This window comes from Podarcis muralis, chromosome 9 (genome assembly GCF_964188315.1).
Source record: "Podarcis muralis chromosome 9, rPodMur119.hap1.1, whole genome shotgun sequence".
In the NCBI taxonomy this organism is placed as follows: domain Eukaryota; kingdom Metazoa; phylum Chordata; class Lepidosauria; order Squamata; family Lacertidae; genus Podarcis; species Podarcis muralis.
The window spans coordinates 60,958,918-60,977,455 of NC_135663.1; the positions used below are offsets into that span (position 1 = coordinate 60,958,918).

At 41.4% G+C, this 18,538-nt stretch overlaps 1 protein-coding gene across 3 annotated transcripts in view; it reads right to left on the reverse strand.

Annotated features, from left to right (window-relative positions):
* The window catches only part of KLHL5 (kelch like family member 5), a 47,125-nt gene that overhangs the window by 9,988 nt on the left and 18,599 nt on the right, over positions 1-18,538 (reverse strand). For all 3 annotated transcript variants that reach the window (XM_028743102.2, XM_077934383.1, XM_028743101.2), the window contains 5 exons: positions 13,626-13,808; positions 11,119-11,255; positions 10,030-10,226; positions 2,841-3,053; positions 446-632 (listed from right to left, as the gene is read on the reverse strand). In XM_028743102.2, coding sequence (XP_028598935.1) covers positions 446-632; positions 2,841-3,053; positions 10,030-10,226; positions 11,119-11,255; positions 13,626-13,768 — 877 coding nt within the window. In that variant the 5' untranslated portion in view covers positions 13,769-13,808. The remainder of the gene's footprint in view (positions 1-445; positions 633-2,840; positions 3,054-10,029; positions 10,227-11,118; positions 11,256-13,625; positions 13,809-18,538) is intronic.

Below are 18,538 nucleotides of genomic sequence, written 5' to 3' on the forward strand. Positions count from 1 at the left end.
CAGAGGAGAAGCGCTGCGCGCCTTCCCCTCTGTTCCCATACCTGTCCTGAAGGCTTGCGGTGGGGAGAAAAGCCCTTCTCCGCACCGCCAGCCTGGCAAGCGGTCTCCATAGGAACGCATTAATTGATTTTCAATGCATTCCTATGGGAAACCGTGCTTCGCAAGACGAAAAACTCGCAAGAAGAAAAAACTTGCGGAACAAATTAATTTCGTCTTGCGAGGCACCACTGTAGTTACAAAATGCTAGCTAACAGGCATCCTCGCAGCCGGCTTTTATCTGGCTGAAACTGAGTCACACATTTGTAGGGCCAGTTTTCAGCTCTTGCACGAAGAGCAAAAAATATACTTTTCACTGAACCGGGGAAAACACTTACAAATTAGCCTCCCAACTCCTGAAGTGATATGTGCCTTTTCATCTGTAGTACAGACATCCTATAATCCATACCTTTAGTCGCATCCATGCCTCCAACTGCAAACAACACACCAACTGTAGATTTTCTGGGTTTTGTACGAGGACTTTGCAACATGGGCCGCCTCTCTGGCAACAGATGGTATTTCATTGCTTCCATAATGAGTTTTTGACATTCAATGTCATCTCTGAAGAGTGCATTGTTTTCCATATCTGCTAAAAACTAGAAAAAGGAGAAGACGATGTGCTGAATTTGAATAAATCAACAGGAATATTCTGAACATAAAATGCCAAATTAACATAACTAACCTACAATCAATACAGAGAGTAAACTGTTTGTGTAAAGGCAGGGATTTTGATAGAGAAGATTACAGAGATAAATGAGCACAACTTCTGTTTCTTTAAAGTTTTGCTAATACCTTCCCTGCGTGGGCATTTGGATCAGTATTGCAGTACTAAGGCTGTTTTCCTGATTAAAATTTACACACACACCCCAATCTGCTATTTGTTCTGTTAAAGGAAATTACATGTACACAGGTTTTCGTGTGTGCATGCCCATCATTTGGAACAGCATTTATGTCTTCCTATTGTTATGATCTTTCAAACACGCAGATAAAATTTTATACAGTACTGCTATCTAGCTGCTAGACTCCAACCACTGCCATCATCCATAACACTTTATAATGAAAGGAACAGAATACAGAATGAAATCACATTGTATTGTGTCAGTCTTCAACAAAGACCAATAAACCTTGGTCAAGGTTGACTTGGCATGCTTTGTTCCTAACATACCAGTACTGGCTGCAACATAACACTTCTCCCATAATGTTATGGCTCCTTTGAATAAATTATTGTGATTCTTGATTTAGTGAATCTTGCTTCAGTTTGCAGTATGTAACATTTGCTGTATGCAAACCATTAATAATTCAGCATACTGCCTATCTTAGTTTTGATCTTGGTCACTTTCAACCACATGCTACAAATTCAGGTGGATAGCCGTGTTGATCTGTCATAGTCATAATAAATAACAAGATGAAAGATGAAAAAATCATCTTCAGATACTCTGAAGCAGAGGTCGCTTCAACCTTATAACAGTTGATGACTGTTATGGCAGTTGGTTCCATAGGGAAGGGCAAGGGATTTTTAAAGGGATAGATGACCAAAATTAGCTTTAGTATGTATAATGGGACATGAATTCAGTATCCCTATTCAGACCATGTCTCTCCATAGCTTTTAGTTTGGTAATGAGTATCTGATGAAGTACTGGGGATGCGGGTAGCGCTGTGGGTAAAAGCCTCAGTGCCTAGGACTTGCCAATCGAAAGGTCGGTGGTTCGAATCCCCGCGGCGGGGTGCGCTCCCGTTGCTCGGTCCCAGCGCCTGCCAACCTAGCAGTTCGAAAGCACCCCCGGGTGCAAGTAGATAAATAGGGACCGCTTACTGGCGGGAAGGTAAACGGCGTTTCCGTGAGCTGCGCTGGCTCGCCAGATGCAGCTTTGTCACGCTGGCCACGTGACCCGGAAGTGTCTCTGGACAGCGCTGGCCCCCGGCCTCTTAAGTGAGATGGGCGCACAACCCTAGAGTCGGACACGACTGGCCCGTACGGGCAGGGGTGCCTTTACTATCTGATGAAGTGTGTATTACACACGAAAGCTCATACCTTGAAAGCTTTGGCCTTTCCTGAAGAAAGCAGGACTGAACTCCCCAGGCATCAGTTGATGCAAACCGCTTCCTGATAATTGAAACCCCTGCTAAAATGGGGGACACACTCAATTTTAGCTGTGGTTTCAGTAGAAATCGCTCATGGAGCAAGGATGGACAACTGATAAAACAGGGAAGCCAAATCTGCTTTCTGATTGGTGATGGGGGCAGATGTACCTTGCTGTCTGCACAGTGCTTGGAAGTCCGGATATCAGAACTTCAAAGTACCAAATCATCTGACATCAGGTGATCCAACAGGTGGGGCTGCCCACATGTCAATTTTCCCCCCTGATGTCAAATTTCCCCCCTTGATGGATCTGCCCCACAGAACCAAAAAAATTCCCTACTGCTGCTCTAGAATAACCATTATTAGTTTCTTTTCCTACACAAATTAGTTTCTTTTCCTACACAAGACCCATATACAAAATTAATCAGAATCTTTGTCTTAAGAACATTGAGTAAATGTAAAATATGAAAGATGTTCAAAACAAACATTTATTTATAAAAGAACCAATTTAGCTATAGGTCCTCGGGGCAACTGCTCCCTAATTGTTAAAAGCTTACATTACCATAGTGTGTTACTGGTGGCACTGTATTAATGGTAAGCTGATTCCCTGCATGAATGCAGAGGTTTCCAAGTGGGAGGCAACCAAACCATATCACCTTAATTTACCGGTATCAACTGGTGAAAGATGAAAGAACAGCTATACAGATTGCAGCCATTTATTTACCTGTGGTGCAAGTAAAGGCAGCCTGATGTATGCCAGGAGGTTGCTGAGATCCATCTTTCTTTGTTCCAAATCATGTCTCACCCATGTAAGCAATGCATTGAGGATGGTCTCTTCATTTGGAATATTCATATCATCACTTGCTAAAAGCTTTGCAATTTCAGTGGCTGGTAACAATAAAAATTCTTGGTTTCTAATTACTTCCATGAAATGATCCTACAAAGTTCAACAAACAAAACATCTCGATATTAATGGGGAGACAGACCTTGTAAAGTATAACTGCAGATGGATATGTATGCTGGAAAATAAGCACTGCTTGTTAATGTAACTTCCCACTCCAGTTTTGCCAAGAAGTTTTACCTCTTTTCAGTCTCAGTCCCTTGTGGCAGGAAACTGCTGCCACCATGGCTCTGGAGTTAGTGCTGGTAGGTATGGCACTGTAGTGGTGGAAACAGTGGTGGGCCAGACAACAAGCTTACAACCCCAGCTTAAATTTGCGAAGACCTGTGTGCCTTGAAGAAAGGCGGAAGGGGAGAAGTCCAGGTCAGGATGCACATAACAGCAACTCCTAAAGAGTTGCTTAAGAAAAGTTGGGGCAGCCTCCCCTTTCCCTGGAGGTACTTAAGGGCTGTGTGTCCTTGAAGGAAAGTAGAAGCAAGGAGACGTAGGCCAGCAATCTCATGCTCTCAGCTCCTGAGAGAACCCTGTTCTTTATTTTGTAACATATGTGGCATTTATGTATATTTAAAATTGTAAACTGCCTTGGGTGGCATGGGAGAAAGGAAGTATATAAAGAAAACAGAGGAAGCTCCGTTCAGCACTCAAAAGCTACCCAGATAAATTATTTGTCTGCAGAAAGTAGCACAAGCTACATGTTCCTTTGTGAATTTTTTTAATGTTGTACAGGGATTTGCATTTTCTTCCCTGAATCAGTGTGTTTAAGGCTTGTGCAAATTTTGGAATTTTTGGAAAGAAGAAAGATAAATGAAGGCACTATGTTTTATGGAGCAGGTCCAGAGAACGAGCATTTCCTCTGACTGATAACCTCGGGACATTGTAACAACAATCTTCTTGGGACGTGGGTAGCCCAGGACCTCCATACATACTTGCCCAGGCTTGTGCCATGGGCAGGTCATTTTGGTGCTGCTAACACAGCAGTTTGACTTCACCCCTGGAGGCACACTCCATTGTCTCCTGAGATAGACAGATGCCCACTATTCTAGGGTTAATAGTAATAGTCTGCAGCATATCACACACTTCTTGGAAATCTTATTCAGTCATTACTTAAGAGTTTTAAGAGTCATCAGATATGGCCCATGTATTTTCTTTTCATATCTTTAATTTTTATTTGGTGTTTTCAACATTACATCAAATAATGAAAGATACATTTAATACATAGAACAAAATAGAAAACGAAAGATAGGAGAAAGAGTAAAGAACAAAATTATAAACTGGGTACAAATCTCCCATAATATATATAGGGTTCACAAACTGACATAAAGAGAAGCTAAACTATATTATTATTAATCATTTATAAACTGCAGTGCACAGATTAAAAATACAAGACAGTCCTTACCCAAAGGCTTACAACAGAAAAGACAGAACAGAAAAGGAAAAGGATCAGGGAGCAGGTTATGTGAATGGTGAAAAATCTTTTCTATCTGAAACCTCAGAAAGCCTTTGCCAGTCAGAGTAGATGGCTACTTGGGCAAATAGACTTGATATAGGGCAGCTTCCTATGCCTCAGGTCTGTCTGTATAAAATCACAATGTCACTGGAGATTGGGATCTTCTTTCCATTGCACTGCTATTTCTATCCTAGCTGCTGTCACTGGATGGGAGGTAAGGCCCTTGTGTGGTACTGCTTCCTTGCGCTCAAATCAAACACACAGAGAGAAATTAAAATTCATGAAAAAATCAACAACAACACAGAGTCAAAACATTTCTATTACAATTTGCACGTAACCATCAAAAGCCTGGCAAAATAAATACATTTTGAGTTGATTCCTAATGCCACCAATGTGGGGAGAAATGAGATCTTGAGCAGGAGGGAGTCTCATAGATGGGGTGTTGTCAGAAGAAAGGCCACTAATGACAGAACTAGTAGGACCACATGTGTAGAACTTAAAGCATGGGTCAGAAGGTATCCATGGAGACAGCCCTCAAATACTTGTGCCAGGATGCATCATACATCACTGACCTCACAAACGAACAATTAAAAGTCTGTCACTGGAATCCTGGATACTTGGGAGAAGACCACAATGTGGATGAAAGCTCTAGACTCTTAACCATCTGCCCAACATTTATTTATTTTTCTCACATTTATACCTCACCTTTACTCTATCATGGAACCCATGGCGCCATGCATGTAGTACACCTATGCTGGCACTGACCAGATCCAGATCTGCTAAGCTAAGGCAGACCATAACCCTGATCTGCCTGAAGACAAGCAGAGAATATGCTGAGCTTCGAAGGGAATGAGAGGTACTAGGATTAGGTTTTGCAGATCAGCTCCTACACCCTAGTACTTAGTGACTGCACTTGGTTTAATGAATTCATGCCTCCCGTTTACTGTCATCAATTTCCCTCTTGCAATGCAATCTATGCATATTTACTTAGAAGTCAATTCCTATTATGTTCAATGGGGTTACTCCCTAGCAAGTGAGTATAGATAGATGACTTCAGCCCAAGCTCCATTTCCCAACACACCTACAGAAAATTTGCAAAAACATTGCAAGTAAAACCAACCATCTCATATACAGTGGTACCTCGCAAGACGAATGCCTCGCAAGACGGAAAACTCGCAAGACGAAAGGGTTTTTTGTTTTTTGAGCTGCTTCGCAAGACGATTTTCCCTATGGGCTTGCTTCGCAAGACGGAAACGTCTTGCAAGTTTGTTTCCTTTTTCTTAACACCGTTAATACAGTTGCGACTTGACTTTGAGGAGCAACTCATAGCACGTGTAGTAGCCTTTTTTGAGGTTTCTGAAGACTTTGGTGATTTCTGAAGCTTTTCCAAAACTTTTCCGACACCGTGCTTCGCAAGATGAAAAAAATCGCAAGACGACAAAACTCACGGAACGAATTAATTTTGTCTTGCGAGGCACCACTGTACTTCAAGCTCCTATTGGCCACCATAAGGGCTAAAATGTGGAACACTGAATTTTGTATAACACATCATATTCTGCACTTGGGCTTCTAACAATATAATAAAGATATAAACCTTATTGCTTAAAATGAACAGTGCAATGAATAGAGTATAAAAATTGAGGAACATTATATTATTTTAATACAGGAGCACCACCCTCTTGTAAACTGAAGTGACACAGAACTGAAATCTGTCTTACTTATTTATATGTCAAGCTTTAGTATGTGAAACGAAACCATGCCAACCTTTTCAAGAAACACTAAATGCATTGTTCCATTAATGAAAGCCTATTAGTTTAGATCAGTCCTCTTGAGATTACTTGCTCGAAGATCTCGTAAACCAAGAAATACTTCAACTGAATCTTTGGCAGGCCCGCACACAGTTGTTTTCGTTTAAAATTAGTTGTGAACTTGCATTATTGAACAACTCCTAGTTTCATATAAAAGCCTTACGAAAGAGCTTTTTATAAGACTGGATGCTTTAACTGCATATATATACATCCTACATGAAGTAAACAGCTCAGCTCCTTAGATAAGGCTACATATGAACAGGGCCAACTGGAATGCCAAAACAGGTTTAAATGGAACTAGAAATATTTCACATTCATTGTACATTAATATTTTTTAAGCCTTCATAAGAAGCAAAACAGTGTGGAGATGCAACAGAAAGAGGCTCTGGGGGGGACTCCTGCTCACCCCCTTGGCTGTTGGCCTGTGGGGTTCCACAGGGTTTTTGTTTGTCCGCCATGCTGGGATGTCATAAAGATGTTTGGAATCTGTGCCACCAATGTGTGGATGACACTCATCTCTCCCTCCCTCCCTCCCTGCTTCCCATCGCATTCCAGGGAAGCTGTGGAAGTGCTGAACCAGTGTATGAAGTTGGTAATAGATTGAATGATAGAAAGAAAACTACAACTTAATCCAGACAAGACAACATGCTCTTGATTAATAGAATAGGGGGGGTGTGTGTGTCTAGAAATAGGAGTTCAACCTGTGCTGCATGGGGTAACATTTCCCTGAAAACACAGCTTTGTACTGTTTGTATTGAGTTGTATTTTACTAATTACCCTCCTTAAGGGACGCTGAGGAAAGGCAGAGTGTAAATATTTTAAATAAACAAATGAAGCAAGCATGCACAAATGCTCCCTACTTTGCCTTTTCTGCTATTTACCGCCATTTGAAGCACAATGCACAATAAACTGCTTTTAATAAGGTACAGTGTTTTAGCATTGGTATAGGTACATTGCACACTTATTATAATACTTTTAAAAATAAACATAAAATGGTTGCTGTTTTTAGTGCCAACATTTCCTTGCTTTAAAGCAGTTTTTAAGCAAATGAAATTAGTAGGGGATTTATTCTACATGAACATTCAATTGAACTACAGATTTCTATTCTGTTTCCATGGCAACATTCGTTTCAAACCATTATTACTAAAATTGAATTTCACGTCTCTGTTGGAACTAAACAACATTAAAAAAGGCCCTTGGAAGGGTTCATCTAGCACAACTAATTACTCTGGAAAATAGCTTTCTAAAATCCAACTAATTTAAATTTCATTCCTGTCAAACTATTAAAGGTTATAATTGTGTCACTGTTTATTGCAGTGTCAATAGCTTCAAGGTAGCTATTTCAATGGCCACAGCTTTATAATACGTCTCAAAAGCTTCTTAACAGAGGAGGAAATGGTGCATCAAAAGCATACAAAAGGTAGAAAGGATCTGATCACGAACCACTGGGAAAAACAGAAAGGATATACCTTGCCTGTCTGAATTCTTGAGGTGAAATCTTTAGCAAGAGTAGGAACAATTCTTTAACAGTTTAACAAGAGTCTAACATTACTCTAGGCAGAACTCAGACAGATGGAAAGGAAACAAACTAGTCTACTGCGGATACTGCATCTGTGCATGGATTATTCTCATAGGCTCAACAGAGTACTGTCTACTCTCTCGGCCTATGCACACATGCACCGGAAGTGTAGCAGGATCTGTCCCCCCAATCAGTTCAATCTTAGTTATTTGTACTCTGAAACTGTGCCAGAGTACATTATGCTCAAAGTGTGCTACTGGAGAACTGTCCAAACCTACTTATTATTATGTGGGCAAGTAAAGGTGAAGGATCAAGTGCAAAGTACTAGACCTGCTTGGATTACCCCAATGAAATTGACTGGCAACAGGTCAGGGCAGACAAAAGAAAGTACTTACTTGCATAAGATGATTGATTTATGGAATTCCCTGCCAGAAGATGCAAGGACGGCTGCTGGTTTCAAAAGGGATTAGAGACATTTGTGAAGAAAGGGTCTACCAATGGCAACTAGCTATTATAGCCAAATAGAATACATACTTCTGAATACTAGGCACCACTAAGCTCTCTTGTATAGATGCTCAGAGCATGTACTTTACACATTACAGCAGGTTCACCATATATCTACGAATCTTTGGAAGCACTGAGGACCAATTTCATATTTTGCAAAAGTAACCCAACTTGAGAGCAAGATGGCAGGTGAGTGGTAGAACACAGAGATCAGTTTATCTCTGTGCCACACATCTGCCAAGTTGTTCTGAATACAGTCATACCTTGGGTTAAAGACGCTTCAGATTGAGCATTTTCAGGTTGCGTCCCACGGCAACCCAGCAGGAACGGAACGGGTTACTTCCGGGTTTCGCCATGCGCAGACGCATGCGCAAAAGCGGCGAATTACGATCTGCGCAGGCGTGTGTTGCGTTCTGCTCAGGTTGCAAACGGTTGGATCCCATTTGCAACCAGAGGTACCACTATATGCTGATATAATTTATTAAATACATAACTTGCCCTTCATCCCAAAGGAGCGCAGGGTGGAAAACAGAGAACTAGTAAAAAAAAACCCCACAAACAATAAAAAATTAAAGATAACGTATTTGAAACATTTTAAAAACAAGAACATCAAAAGTTTATATATAATTAAATCAGCTGAAAAATATTTATTATTTAGATTACAATCAAACCCCCATACACATATCAGGCTGGAGGGGAGGGTTGGACTGAGCAGCGGCATTCCTCTGCTTGCTACTGCCAGCCTCTTACCAGTACAATGATGCAAGCAAGCAGCACTCCACTGGCCCAGACCTCTCCCTTCTGCCTGAAAGTGCAGGAAGGTGGAAGGCCTGCCAGCAGTATCCCTGATGACAGAAAGTCCCAAAACAGGGCATTCTGAAGGTGGAACTGAGCTGGCCTCGAATCCACTTGATCTGAGCTGCTCTCACACCTAGCACAGATTCATTGCGAGACCAACTGCTGGTGCAAGGATCCTGCCTGATTTGCCTGTCCCCTTTGCCCACCCTTCCACTGCTGCTGCAATGAGCAACTCAGCTCCAGAAAGCCTCAGCGACAGCAACTGAAACTTTGGATTGCTTTGCCAGTGTGTGTGCTAAACCAATTGAATCAGAAAGGAAAATACCAGATGAAAGTGGAACAGAAAATACCAAACGAATGTCAGAACCGACTGACCCATCCCAAGTGTGTGTGTATATAGGAGCGCTCTTTCTTAGTGCTAAAAGCACTTCAGATATCATCACCACAAATATCATTATCCCAGCAATCATCAGTCCCCTAGGGTAGGCAAATTTCTTTTTCATGTCAGACACGGAGCAGCTTGCCCAAAGCAAATCAGTTGACAGCAGAGATTATGTGAGCTGGGAGTTTCCAGCTCAATATCTTATCCATAAGCCATGCCAGCTATTCAGGGGACATATTCTGCAGTACCCAAAACATTGTTATTCTCTCCCCTAGATCCCTGTAAAATAAAATAAATCCAGAGAGCAGAATTCAATGGGTCCCACCAATGGAAGCCCTGCACAATAGTTTCTGCTTGAGCAGTGGGACTTTCTGTCCCTCTCCTCCCCCTGCAACCACTGAAATTGGTTTTTGTGAGTCAAAGAACTTGCAGAACATTGGGGGGGGGGGGAATCATTCGGTCTGGCAAACCAAAATACTTGCTCTGACAGAATGATCACCTTAAAGCAATGTTCCTTAATAAACAGACAGTAGATGCACATATAAACAACTTACCATGGTGTAATTGTGGGCTACTTTGTGCAAATCCGTGCAACCCTGTGCATCCGCAAAGGACCGGATTCCAAGGCAATTTGATGGATGAAGCTGCTTCATTAAAAATTTACAGCAAGCTTCTACAACCTGAGAGAGCTGAAGAATACATGCTGTAGATAACAGGCACTCAATATTATCTTCTTTTAATTCAAGGCGACCTAGAAGAGTCAGAAAGAAGTTTAAGGTATTTAGGAAATAATAATATTACAAGAGCAACTCTGCTAGATCAGACCAATCTAAGGGAGGGAAGAGAAAGCTCTCTGGAGTGGACCCAGACTAAATTAGTGGAACTTGGGTCCCAGTGAAATCAATGGGAAAAGTTAGTCATGACCAGTTATATTGATTTCAATGGGAATTTAGTGGCAGCGCAAATTAGTCTGAATCCAACCCACTCTCTCCACACCATTCAACATTTAACAAACCTCTATCTGTTATGTTCTCCTAAGTCATATTTATTCTAAATGAAGAAACCCCAAATGCACCTAGTCTTTTCTCATAAGCTAGACTCCTAGCCTCCAGAAAGGACAACTTTGTGTTCATGAGGTTGGAGGTGCATAGAAGAAAGAAGCTGTGTTGCCACTTTAACTGCCAGGTTTCCAGCTACATCCACTACAGGTCTGAGCTGTGTCCCTGGCTGGTACAGGGATGAGACTGGCTTAGACAGGTCAAAAGGAAGGCCTTTTCACTCAAATCCTTTCCTGGGCCGTAAAAAGGAGTTTTTGCAGTCTTCCCTATTTATATATTAACTTATACTTTCACACTGCTAATAACTGAAGTTATCAGGATGGTTAACAATAAACACCAATACCGCAAAACAGAATAAACATCTATATTTGGTTGGCTTTGTGGCCTATACCCCACAGTTACCAGGTTATTGGTGAGTTAAGAGGAAATAAATGAGACAGTACAGATTTGGGGGAACCACTGTATCAGGAGTTGGGTTTTGTTGATATTTGAGTAAACAGCCCCTTCCCTTCAGAGCAGGTGAGAAAGCTAATAAAATAAACAAATGTACATACATTAGACAACTTTACCAACCACTTTCATTACCTGTATATGCATATTGCACCAAAGCCCATAGTGCATTTGGCTCAACACCTTCCATTTTGATTTCTTCTTGTCTTGCCTCTCTTACATCATTAGTAAACATGGCGGCAAAGTAGTCCGAGACAGAAGACAACACTAATCTGTAACCATATGAAACAAAAGATGTGAAAATGACATTCACATTAATGTCATTTCTGAAAACATTTTGAACTTGACAAACTATGATATCATCTACTTCTCAATATGTTTCTTAACCTACCTCTTTGGTGCTTTACAACTTCACTGCCCAGTAAAAAATACTACTTAAAGCTAATCTGAATTTTGAGACAAAAAGGAGAACTTTTTGGCGAAATGCAGTTCAATGGGTGCTAGGACTGGGCAATATATCAATATATCATCCAAAACCAGTTTGAAGTTCACATCATGATAACTGTTTCATAATATTTGAGCTGGCAATATATAGGGAATTACAATGTGTGTAAGGGCTAGGCAACATCTGGTTTTCAACATCGTGATAACTCATCAGCTAAAAACTGCAATTTTATCAGCAGCTAAACCTCACAATATCACCAGCTAAACGTTGCAATGTTATCACCAGCTAAACACTGCAACCTACCACAATTTCAGAAATAAGGATGGAACTATATAGAGGCGAAATGTCCTGGCAACTGCTAGTACTTAGGGGACTAAAACAGATAAATGACAATATTATCAGTCATCACAAACAGTTTCATCAGCAGGCAAGCCAAAATGAAACCCAACAGAACTTTGGGCTTGGCTAACAAATGGTGGTATTCAGGACAATCCAAAGTACGGCGATGAGACATAGTGAAAACAAATAATCTGGGACTGTAATGCCTCATGGCAGTGACAGGGAATGATAGCAGCAACAGCGGCCTGCAAGGCCTCGCGGCGGCAATGAAAAATCACAGCAGAAGCAGTGGCGGCCTGCAGGGACTCGCAGCAGAGGCCTGCAGAGACTTGTGACTGTGACTGGAGGCGACAGCAGTAGCGGCATCCTGCGAGGCCTTACGGCGAAAACAAGAGATGGCAGCAACAGTAGTGGCAGCCTGCGAGGCCTCGTGGCAGCAGTGGGAGGCAGTGGCAGAAGCTGTGGCAGCCTGCCTCAGCAATGCCTTACAGGTCACCTCTGCTTCTGCCACCGTCTCCTGCTGCCACCACAAGGCCTCACAGGCCGCCGCTACTGCCACAGCCATGACAAGGCCTTGCAGGCCGTTGCTGCTTTTGCCACTGCCGCAAGGCCTTGCAAGACCACCACTACTGCCGCCACCACGGCAAGACCTTGCAGGCTGCCGCCACTTCTGCCAAGCCTGCCCACTGCCATGGTGAGGCTTAACAGGCTGCTGATTATTGTGCCACTACTGCCAGGCTGCTTCTCCCCCCCCCCCCAAACAACGTTGATTCTGCCGCTGCTAGGCTGCTGCTGCCTAGTAGGCCTGCTGGCAGTCCCAGATTATTTGTATTCACTCATCACCATACTTTGGATTGCCCTGAATATCACCATTTGGTAGCCAAGCCCAAAACCAAAAGTCCCATTTGGATGCATTTCGGCTTGCCTGCTGCTGAAAGTGACCATGAGGTGACTGATAATATAATCATTTATCAGTTTTAGACCCTTATGTAGTAACAGTAGCAATTCGCCTCTGCGTAGTTCCTTCGTTATTTCAGATATCATGAAATAATATGGCTTGGAGCCAATTTGATTCCCTCCCTCCCTCCCTCTCTTTCTTTTCCTTCTCCTCCTGCAATGAGGCTACATTTTAATATTTTAATGTTCCATTATTTTAATGTTGTATTTTATTTTTGTTTTTAAGTTGTAATCATGCTTCTTGTTTTTATTATTGCTTGTAAGCCGCTCTGAGCCCGGCCTTGGCTGGGGAGGGCGGGGTATAAATAAAAATTATTATTATTATTATTATTATTATTATTATTATTATTATTATTATTATTATATCGTGATATTTAGCTGGTGATATATTGTGATATTAAAAACCAGTTATCGCCCAGCCCTAATGGGTGAAAACATCTACTTCCTAGTAGTAATAATAGACAACCAAATGGTATGGGGAAGTTCATGAATGAAAAATAAACAAAAGGCTAGCAACAATTCAATAAATAAAATTTGCCATGTAGATCACATTTCCCATTATAAGCAGATGTGTTTACAAACAAGTGCTTTGTTATGGCTTTTAGCTAGATGAATAAAATTACTACCTTACCTACAGACAAATATACACCAGCAGCTCCTTTTTCACAAGCAGTGAAATATTTATGTAAAAACTACCCATGTGCTTAATTTTTCTATGATTTTCAAATTACTGCAAATATTTCTTTTGGACAAGACTTTTGCATTGACAGCTGTTAGAAAAAAATATATTTGGTTCAAACCACCACATGAACATATTGCAAGTGGACTAGTTATGGAACTTTTCAGACAGTCAATTTGGGAAGTTTGTTATAACTTAAGAAAAGTCTAATTGCATATTTACCTGTGTGCTGGAATCCGACGGTCACCAGCAACTAATACTACATCACATAACTGTTTGTGTCTCAGGTAGTTTTCCATCTTTTTAAAGGTTTGCTCTGCATGGTTAAGAGCCTGGAAAAATTCATCGGATGTACAAGGCTCCATCGTATGACACGATGACAGAGTCTGGCTGCTACTAGAAGTCCTGGAAGCACAAAAGATATATATTTTAAACTCATATTCACAGCCTGAGATAAAATATGTTTGTATTATGCATTTCAGAAAATAATAGACAAATTCATTTGTAGGCATTTTTGACAAAGTACAGAATCTCTAACAGCTTCTTCCATATAAGACTTGCTGTGACTGACAAAAGATTGGATACTAATGGCACATATCATGAGGATTTTTTTAAAAAGTTATAATTCTTACAGCATTTAATCATTGCATTCCCACCAACAAAGACATGCCAGTTTGTTCTACACTGCAAACTGCCTTTGTATTCCATTTGTATTATTCAGTTTCCACTTTCAAGTGCTACTCAGTTAAAGCAACCATACAATGTAGAATAACCACAATTCATGAACTAAGTAACAGGTCAACAAAATACATATATATTTTAATGCCTCTTGCACTTCCAATGCAATTTTGTTTTCCCATTGAACTTTTTTCTCTATGTCAATATAAAACCAGCTGTATCTGTGGAAATGGTTTAAAAGTACATGACAGTATTTTTATAGAACAGTATACCGAAGAATATACGGGGGACGCGGGTGGAACGGGGGACACGGGTGGCACTGTGGGTAAAAGCCTCAGCGCCTAGGACTTGCCGATTGCATGGTCGGCGGTTCGAATCCCCGCGGCGGGGTGCGCTCCCGTCGTTCGGTCCCAGCGCCTGCCAACCTAGCAGTTCGAAAGCACCCCCAGGTGCAAGTAGATAAATAGGGACCGCTTACCAGCGGGAAGGTAAACGGCGTTCCGTGTGCTGCTCTGGCTCGCCAGATGCAGCTTGTCACGCTGGCCACGTGACCCGGAAGTGTCTGCGGACAGCGCTGGCTCCCGGCTTATAGAGTGAGATGAGCGCACAACCCTAGAGTCTGGCAAGACTGGCCCGAATGGGCAGGGGTACCTTTACCTATACCGAAGAAGTCAGACTACCTAACAAAGACTTATTTACAGTGCAGTTTATTTTATTTACAGTTTTGCTGCTAGGTGTATGCAAAACAAAAACACTCTTCTGCACGTACATCCAAAGAGATACTGAAGTCCAAGCATCATTTTATGAGCTCCAGCCATCTCTCTGAAGGCAACCAGAGCACCATGCTAATGAACATCTTATGCCAGGAAAAGTGGTTAATTGTTCAGCAAAGATGCAATTAATGCCACTGGCAATTATGTGACCATAATTAGGTTTCAAAATTAACAGCCTATTAAGAAGATATATAGATGGATGGTAGAAAGAAAGCAGCAGTGACCTCTGACATGTCTTCCCACGCCAGCGAGAAGCAGAGCAGCAGGAGGCTCAGCTACAACCAAGGCTGCAGGCAGTATGTTTGTGAAAGTACTCCTCCCATGGAGTAAAAAAACCCCACAAATTGCTGACTGGAAGAAGCTAAGGGTCGATGCCATCCCACCTATGCCTTCAAATGAGTGATGACTATATACATGCTTGAGAGAAGGGCCATCATCCACTTCTAACAGAGTCCACAATAGAGAAGAGTCATGTCCCCCCCCCCCCCCAACGAGTGTGGGTTTATTCTGCAAGCTGTCATTCACACAATAACAGTGCATCAGTGGTGGAGTTATACAGGACTACCTACACATCATTTAGTTTTATTACTTGTTATGCAATGCATCCCCAGTGTTTTCACATTATTGGCGTCTGGAGAAGCACTAAAACACAACAAAAGCAGGAAAGACACACAGAGAACATTTGTGGATTTCAGCAGGATATTATGGGACATGAAGCAGCATGTCCACACTGAATATTTTGCAGGCGCAAACTGCATTTTTAAATTGTTTTCACAGAATACAGAAAGAACACAAGGTAAATAAGCAAGGAGGAAACAAGCCCCCTCTGCACAACCTCCACACACCCACACCCCAGACAGGTCAGCCATCAATGAAATAAAAGATTAAAAGTACTTTTCCACATGCAACCATGGGAGCCAGGCAGACAAAAATCATGTTTCTTCATAGTCACATAAGCTATCAAGCTTCACCAAGTTGAATAAACTTTCCCAGTCTGCAGAACACCATTTTGTGTGCGTTATACTTTCTATCAAGGCCAAGTTCCATATCTGGGTAGTCCATTCCATCATTAAATTGCCTGTATATGGGATAACTGATTTAACTTGTGATTAAATTGCCTGCTAATGTTCTCCAGTGTTTGGCTATAGTTAGTCGGGCAACCACAATTAGGAACATGGTAATATAAGCCTTTATGGTTCTATGACAGCCTTAATACCTGTGTGTAAAGGTGGAAATAATACCATGGTTCACATCAGGATACTCAAATGTTGTTGACATTTGAATAAGGCAACTGCAGGTCTGATATTTTACAAAGTAACAATAGAAAGGTCAATGATATGACAAAGGAGGGTCATTCCATACAATTTCCAAAAGCCCACATTTTTCGATTAGTGCTACAATTGGCACTAGAGCTGATCCAGCATCAATGATGCAATGTTCTGCAGTGGAAGAGGGTAGTCTTGCTAAAGGAGGATTCTGTTTGCACCAAAGCTTATCTAATCAATTGTATGCTTTAGCACTGGAGAGGAGAAACAGCTTATGTACACTGTTTTAAACAGCAAAAAAAGTTCACAAAATGTCAGTGTGATGCTATAGGAAGCCAAGTTAGTCATGCTGGTGCTTGCCAATTTTGTACAGGGGGGATACATGAAATTAGTAAACTTCTGATTTGCAGCAAATCCGTTTGCCAATGCACCTGAACAGGAAGGCTATGGTTTATGCTTGTCAAAGAAGACTGAAAGCCAGGATCAAAATGTGGTTTTGGTGCTTGGCTGCAACAGCAAATGATGGTTAGCTGCAAGCCAGGAACTAAATAATTAAGCAGAGCATCCGAAGGAAGGAGGAGAAAGTATACAAGCACAGGCTCAATCCCTTGATGCCAAACTATGGTTTGTTGTTCTGTGCTATGGTGAGTGCAGAGGTGTGTGTGTGTGTGTAGTACAACTATGCTGATGGACTCCAAGGTAGCATTCACTAGATGACATAGACGAATACATGCGCAACTATGTTCTTCCCAACATTCACATCACTAACCTGAACATAAAGCCCCACTAAGTTCAATAGAAAGGGACGTGGGTGGCACTGTGGTCTAAACCACAGAGCCTAGGGCTTGCCGATCAGAAGGTCGGCGGCTCGAATCCCCGTGATGGTGTGAGCTCCTGTTGCTTGGTCCCAGCTCCTGCCAACCTAGCAGTTCAAAAGCACGTCAAAGTGCAAGTAGATAAATAGGTACCGCTCCGACGGGAAGGTAAATGGCATTTCCGTGCGCTGCTCTGGTTCGCCAGAAGCGGCTTAGTCATGCTGGCCACATGACCCGGAAGCTGTCTGCGGACAAACACCGTCTCCCTCGGTCTATAGAGCGAGATGAGCGCCGCAACCCGAGTCGTCCACGACTGGACCAAATGGTCAGGGGTACCTTTACCTTTAAGTTCAATAGGTCATACTCTCTAGTACTTGCGTATAAGGTTGAAGCCTAAATCTTCTGTAAGAGTGAAGGTGCACATAAAAATATTAATTAAATTTTATATTTTCATCCTAACATATTTCAAGTGCAGAGACTTTTTCAAAGGACTCTTTCAAAGGGACGTGAATTTTGGTTGATAAAGCACAAGCAGCTGGTTCACTTGGTGGTGAATATAAGAGCAAACTTGCTAGGTGATTTAAATATACAGTTTAATGAAATCACCCACAGTCTTGTGTGAAGTCTGTTGTTCAAGCACACGTAAAATCTGTTACAAACACACTACTGTCAAATCCTGCTAATTTAAAGAAGAAAAGCATGGTATGGTCACAAGAGCCCTTCTACTTCTTATTTTCTATCCCTGCAAACAACAGCCAAGGGGGTCAAATAAAGTACCCACACCCACATAAAGCACATATACAAGATCTTGAAAAAAAGATGCTTGAGAAGCATCTTTTCTGACAACACACAGTGCAGTGGAAGTATGAACAAATGTAAGAGAGTGCAACTGTCACTTCACTACAGGTTTATTTATAACCATATACAGTATGCAAGATCTCAAAGTGGCATGGAATTTTTATTATCTTTGCCAAATTAGTTTAGGGATACTTGAGGAACTTGATCTTTACAAATTCAACTAGAAATTGCACCTCCCAAATTAATGTATACATCAAACTTGACTATCCACTGCATTTCCCACTTCCCAAATGTTCTAGTACAGTTCTCAGCTAAAAGAAAATCAGAACAGGTTTAAAAATACATATTTTGGTAGAAAATTAATGTAGAAAGGTGCTTCAATGTGCAATTTTGTGCATGAGATTAATGCAGAAACAAGATAGAATGGACTTCCGGGTGAATACATGAGAAAGTGACATAAACCAGAGAAAAATTGGTTTCTCCAATCCTAACTTTGTCCTGAGACTTTTACAATTCATATCTATAAGATAATTTAGAGCCACTCAAATTTAAAAACAACCAAGCAAGCAAGCAAGCGAGCGAGCAAGCAAGCAAGCAAGCAAGCAAGCAAGCAAGCAAACAAACAAACAAACAAACAGAAAACACATCATTATAAAGCAACTAAATCATTTCAACCATTTTCAAGTATGTGCATAACCTACAACTGAACACCAAGGTGCAGACAACACCTTTGGCTAAATTTTACATCCATAATTTTACATTTTTCAAGAAATAGCACCCAGGAGAGGTTGCTAAAGACAATCTTC